Source organism: Branchiostoma floridae, chromosome 18, assembly GCF_000003815.2.
Source record: "Branchiostoma floridae strain S238N-H82 chromosome 18, Bfl_VNyyK, whole genome shotgun sequence".
In the NCBI taxonomy this organism is placed as follows: domain Eukaryota; kingdom Metazoa; phylum Chordata; class Leptocardii; order Amphioxiformes; family Branchiostomatidae; genus Branchiostoma; species Branchiostoma floridae.
This window is the reverse complement of record NC_049996.1, coordinates 498-7,063: the sequence shown is the minus strand read 5'-3', so window position 1 is coordinate 7,063 and position 6,566 is coordinate 498. Positions and strand designations below refer to the sequence as shown.

The 6,566-nt window shown below is 42.0% G+C and overlaps 1 protein-coding gene across 1 annotated transcript; it reads left to right on the top strand.

Annotated features, from left to right (window-relative positions):
• The first annotated feature begins 551 nt into the window (after positions 1-551).
• On the top strand, positions 552-5,503 carry LOC118405629 (NXPE family member 3-like). Its single transcript, XM_035805193.1, has 7 exons — positions 552-753; positions 2,012-2,082; positions 2,466-2,870; positions 3,287-3,609; positions 4,036-4,268; positions 4,390-4,473; positions 5,205-5,503. The coding sequence occupies exons 2-7, from the start codon at positions 2,020-2,022 to the stop codon at positions 5,501-5,503; spliced, it is 1,407 nt and encodes a 468-aa protein (XP_035661086.1). The 5' UTR covers positions 552-753; positions 2,012-2,019.
• Positions 5,504-6,566: the final 1,063 nt, after the last annotated feature.

Below are 6,566 nucleotides of genomic sequence, written 5' to 3'. Positions count from 1 at the left end.
TCTGCAACTAAAGTCATGGCTACCTCCCTAGCGTCACTTCTACAAGCATGATTATTACGCTACAACACAACATGTTTTCTTATGTCGGTCTATCTGACAATCTCCGAAGAGGGAAAGAATTCGTGTCAATTTTTCTGAAATCAGGCGAAAAGTACTGAGCTTTCTAATGTCATCCATAAAATTTATGTGCTGTGGCCTTACCGTCACATTCGACTAATGGAGGACCCTCACATTCGAATGATGGGGGGGGGGGGGTAGGTTATACTAATCTTATCATATATACATGTCTATAATCCTCTGAGAATACATGTAACGTTATGTGTCAAGGTGGGGCATAAATTGTTGGGTAAGACGCTGTAGTTAAGTTATAGCCGAAAAGACGTATTTGGGGTTATTACTAGCCTGTGTTTACACAATCTGTCACTGGCTGGGGTTAATAAGGGGCGGTAAACGTTGGACTGATATATATATATATATTGGACAAGGAGCGTGTTGTTTTAGTCGGGATAGGAAACTACGGCGTACTTGAGATATTGGAGCCAGTTGTGTGAACTACGTATACGTCGTAGTTGGCCGAAGTATGCGGTGCCTTGCCAAACTACGTCGTAGTTTGTTGACGTACGTCATCGTTGAGTTTAGACGCGTCCGGGTATCGTCGTCCGGATATTGTGAAGTGGTGACGTTCGCCAGGATCGGACGCAAGCTGACAAGAATGGTTCTCTTCAAATCTGTGTGAATCTTCATGACTTCATGGTAAGATGTAAAAAACTTATCTAAAGGACCCAAATCTCTTAGGTACGCTTTACACTCGTTTTAAACTGTCGTACGAGGCATCGTAGTTTACCTCTCTCTTAGTGAGTGTAAACTACTACTAGTGCCGAGGCTGTACTACACTTCCGCAGTAGATCTTCGCTTCATGTCTCTTTGTACTCAGGAAGGTGTATAGTCTACGAGAGAAGTATACTACGATGTTCGAAGGAAAAGCGTAAAACGTGTCTTAAGCCCCGGTTTCACATAGCCGAATATGGCCATCAAAAACTAGCCAGGTCGGGGGAAAGTCGGGAGGAGTCTGACCCGCGTTTGGGGCCATTCCTATCTTTACCGACAACTATGTCCCGAACATATATTTGACGAATAAAGATTTGAGATTTGATATGTCCTAACAATGTCCCTAGCATTTCTTAACTTACTAACTGAGCCCCGATTCTTTCTTACCTGCTCCTAACCACCCCAAAATGTTTTTGACCAAAATAATAATATTTTAAACATCAAAGAGAGACCAAGTCTGGATCAGGGTAAACTTCAATACTTCTTTTAGGCTTTTTTTTAATTGTTTGTTGATTTGGACAAGGTCGCGATCGGGGTGGTGGATAAACGTTCTGGTAAAAATCATCTTGGATGAAAATGATTTGTCTCAGGACTTAAGAAGAAAGGGCCATGGATAGGTTGGGAACTGGTTTTGGAGTAAGTCAGCAGTTGTTATGGCGTGGACGGCTGGAAGTCAAATTTGACTGCTGACTTACTCCCGACCACCAGCCAACCACCACCCTACGCATTCCTGACTTCCAGTCCCCAGCCGAATATTTTGAAAATTTCAAAACACTCAGCTGAGTGCACCAGCCAACGTCCAACAATGTTTTTTTTTTTAGCCTGGATTCCAGACCCCCATCCCGATCTCAATATCTATCGTGTGGGTCTAACTCAATTGACTTGTGTAAGCCCTTGAAACATTCTGGCATGTAGGCTATAGTTTCCCGGCGGAGGCCATGTTAGGCTATGGGTAACTAGGGCTTAAGTAGTTACAACAGTGGGGCATATATCTTGCAGAACATGACTTAAACACTTCTCAATCGAACTGTTTGCGTTAAGTGTTTTTCTATACTTAAATTTTAATCCTTATGGTTAGATTATTGCCTCTTTGATTTATAGATGAAAGTCTTTTCATTACATACACCACATATGATGAACTGTGTATATTTATGGTCCCTTATCGTCTTGTGTTTGTTTGCAGAGCACGTGATGGCCAGTGCTCGGTTGTATACTGTGTTTACAATGCTAACTGCTGCTGTGGTTATCCTAACGGTACGTTGTTCACTGTTACTATGGCTAGACTATGTTGATATCATAAATGGGGTTTATGGTACTTCAAATGCTGTTGTAAAATCAACAACGACCCCGTTTCATTATGATGAAGTGGAGCAATTCAACACACAATGAAACGTATTTGAAAAGGGTAGTTTATGTCAGCGACCTTTATGCCACGGTCCCATTTGCAACACCCCACTCCCCCCCCCCCCCGCCGGGCCCCGAAGACACCCATATAGACAGACAGACACAAAAATAAAAACAATACGTCGATTTTTCATGGAGGTAGATATAGCCGTCTTGAGCCGCCTATATGTCAATCACAATTAAACATAAAATATATAGTAACATTACCTTGTTGGTCTTCACATGTCATGTAGACGTGGATGTTTCCCTACGAACGATTTATGATCTGGGACCAGTACTCTTCAGATCATCAGGACATCCTAAATCCGATGGTGTCCAAACTTCGCCTCATCCAGCCACCAGTTGAACGTTGCCTCCTCAACCAGTCTCTCCTCTTCGACCAGACCACGTACCCAACCTACACGGAGGTGGTCGTCTTAAACAGGGACCGCCTGTATCGCCAAGGAGACGTCCTTACCGTCAAGGTGGTGGCAAGAGACAAGAAAAGAAGACTGAAGACGTACGGAGGAGACTTTTTCCGTGCCAGACTGGTCAGCAGTGACCGTTCGCTACAGGCCAGTGGTGCCGGTCACGTCACTGACCACTGTAACGGTAACTATACCGTGCAGTTCCAACTCTATTGGGTTGGGAACGTTTCGGTAAGTGCATATTTTATGCAGGACGGTGTAAAACTTCAAGTGCATTTTTTCTACCTTGTTACTCTAATGGAAGTTCAAATCTTGACATCGCGTCTTATTCTTGTACATCTTTCTTGTTCACAGTTACTGCATATTTTGCATTTTTCACCAAATATCTGCAAAGGTCTTTTGAATGTTTCTAAAAGCTCCATAGTGACATATATATATATATATGCGGCTGTTGTCTTGCCTAAGACGTACCGTCAACTACTTTATCTGTCCCTATTAAGTTGTTTACTTTTACATATTTCTATAAGAAGACTAACACACACACAAAAAAAAAACATTTCAACTTTCCCAGTGCATCTCCTTCCTTGAACTCAAACACTATGCATCGCAAATGTCTTTTTTTCAAAATGTCTTTTTTTTTACATCAGATAAAGATCCAGCTTGTCCATCCAAGCGAGGCAGTTAAGATTCTACAGAGCGTGGGACATGTTCCGAACAAGAGAGGCTTCCAATGCATCTTCGGCAACCTGGAGACCAAAGACCATTATACACAGCAATGCTTCAGCTCTAACAACCCCAGCCTACCACCCCACCGAAAGTGCGATTTCTCAAAACCTGAGGCAAACGGAACCTGGATTTGTGAGAAACCGGAGAAACTACCGTGTTCCGCCATCACAAAGTGTCGATGGAACCCAGATATAAGCAGGGTACGCGCACTTGTGTCTCAAGAGGAAATGAAACTTTTCCAAAAGTAAGTCCTTGTGAAACTCTCTCACTGGGGCAAGGGTCACTCATCAACACATGCGCAGATGGTCCATTTTGAATTTTAAAACGTCTTTTTCATTGTAAATGTTGATATTTTGGAGCTGGATTTTAAAGGTAATTGTTGTTGACATTTTAACATGTTGCAAAACCATACTTTTATGCATGTTTGAATTGTCCTGTATGCTTTTTAGAAGAAGGCTGGTTTGGATGCAGTCACTTATAGCACATGGGTCAAAGGTCACCAAAGTTTGCTTAGATGCTACTGCCGTATGTAACATTCTGTTATGCTCTATTTGGACACTTTAGAGGCAGGACCACTCCGTCTAGTCGATGTTAGTTTTGGATAGACAAAACTTCAGGTAGGTGACTTTTGATAGCATGGGTACATTGTTAATTTCAATGTGTCATACAGGCCATATCTTGAGACAGAACTTGAAGTAAATCCCAAGCAGCCCATACGAGTCCTCGAGACAGACCTACCCACACCAGAACACCTTCCAGCGTGTACCGGGAACACGCGTGAGTCCGGAGCTTCGCTGGGACACTGGTCAGGCAAGGTGTGGAAGTCAGCGGTCTGTAATGTCCGAGTCTTCAATAAGGAGGAGATCCAGCGGTGCCTAGCTAACAAGACCGTGTACTTGCAAGGTACGTGTCATAGCGGTGTGGTAGTCCACTGTGGTTATTACTTCGCCGGGAAGGTCATGTTTTCATAGCTGTGTGATTGTCTGAATTACCAGCAACATATTTTTCTATTCCTATGACTCAGGTGACTCTACCATTAGACAATGGAGCGAGCATTTGCAGAATGTAGTGCCACTATACAGCGATAATAGAACCACGAATTCACCAGGTTTGTCAGTCTGTTCTAAAAGTCGTGTAGGACTGCTATATTTTTCTAAGAACTGTCTCCAACACGTTAAAAAATAGGCAGCACTTAAAGCGTTTACCTAAAACACCCGAATGGGGTCCCCAGGCGTAAATTCTAAATTTTAAAGTGTCATTTCAACATTTTTGATTTAAAACAAAATTCTGTTCGTAACTTTGTCAGCAAATTGAAGCTGGTGTGTTACGCCGAATGGCGGTTATACCGGATATATAGATACAGATAGATACAGAAACATCTGCTACATGCTCTCCCAAGTTTTTTTTTACGGAGATTATCGAAATACTTGAAATTAAAATTAAAGAGGAAAGCGTGTGTTGAGTCCGACTGGTGTCCAAATCGACCACAGCAAAATTCGCATATTTTCGACACCCCCTAAACTACTTATTGTACGAACACCACATTTTCCACATTTTCCGTGAATGATGTATATTTAAAACAAAATCATAATATGAATTTTCGTGTCATTATCATATAATGTGACGAAGTTATGACGTTATTTAGCTAATACGGGCGGCCATGTTGGATTTTGACCATCAGGACTACCTTCAGACGCATAAATACATGAATAAACAGATCAAGATAAGTTATGATAAGAAAAAATCATAACTATTGGATCATGAACATTACATTTTATTCTTTTATGTAAGAAATTTACCAAGAACTAAATTCTAAATTTGGTACATTTTTGTTTGCAGTTTTTCGAGTAGGAAACAACAACCAGTGGAACACCTCTGTTCGCTACCGTTTCCACAACGTTCCCGTTCAAGTAAAAGCTTGGTTTAATTTTCAAGACTTCCGCTACATTGTTGATGAGATAGACGCCACTCATGGAGGCCCAAACACCGTCATAGTCCTAAGTCTGTGGGCTCACTTTACGGCTGAGCCGTTGGACGTGCTTCGATCTCGTCTGTACGCCATACGGGGCGCCATACACCGTCTCCTTCCCAGGAGTCCCGGCACGCGAGTTTTCGTGAGAACTGGAACAACGCGATAACACGTTAGAGGGAAGTTGGAGCACTATCTGCTTGCCAGCGACTGGCTGGCTTACCAGATCACGGAGGTGATACGAGAAGTATTCCGGGCGGATCCAGACGTGGTTGTGATGGACACGTGGGACATGAGTGTGTGTCAGTGGGGCAAGGACCAGGTTCACCCGGATCAAACAATGGTGGACAGTCAATTAAACAGTCTGTTTTCTCATATCTGCCCTACGTAGGACATAATAAGCCGTATCATTCTATAGCTATGATTACCCCGTCCTAGTCTCCAAACAGACGGGCCAGCTGGATGAAAAAAAAAAGAATTTGGCCAAATATGGACAAATAAGTTGCCATGGCCTTTTGAAGTCTAGTCAGCTATCCGCCGGCCGGTCAGTTCACTCCTAGGCCAATTAACTCCTAATAGACTTTTATTCCTAACTTGGCCAAAGTTTTCTATTACTATTCGGCCAGGCTGGAGTCTGGTAGAGATCTAGAGACTGAGACTACCCCCGTTCATAGGCGACGCCATCTTGAGTTTCTAAAAACTTTCGATCGTCATCTTGTTTTCGGTCTGTAGGCAAGGCTGTAGCTGTAGTATCGTAATGGATTACTAGTCGGCGCTTCAAAGCCATCAAGTTGCCAAATGAAGACACGCTCTTAGATTACTGCCAGATTTCTACAAATAATTCAAGAATATGAAAACGTAATTTTATGACTCGAACAATATCTAATAACATCAAAATTATGTTCACTCCTACAATTTTTTATATCACCTAGTTTCACTTTTCCCTAACATAATATAAGATACACTTAAACGTCAACCTGTTCATATTTATTAATGTTTAAACTTATTTTTACATATTTCATTGTAATCTATGTAATGAATGTAAGAAAGACTATCAACCAGCACATCTTGTAACGGAGATCTCAATTCGATCAATAAAACAATGAAAATGTGCTTGAACACTAAAGGTTCTGACAAAATCCACTCTAAGATGATATCATATAATATACGTTTGCCATAGTCCGAACGGCGCTTATCACCTTTCACCGCTAGGTGTCGCTGTGAATCCAGTG

Coding starts and splice junctions, on each gene's coding strand:
- LOC118405629 (XM_035805193.1), top strand. CDS start 2,020: ATGGCCAGTGCTCGGTTGTATACTGTGTTTACAATGCTAACTGCTGCT. Junction 4,269..4,389: donor CAAGACCGTGTACTTGCAAG/GTACGTGTCATA, acceptor CCTATGACTCAG/GTGACTCTACCATTAGACAA. Junction 4,474..5,204: donor TAGAACCACGAATTCACCAG/GTTTGTCAGTCT, acceptor TTTTGTTTGCAG/TTTTTCGAGTAGGAAACAAC.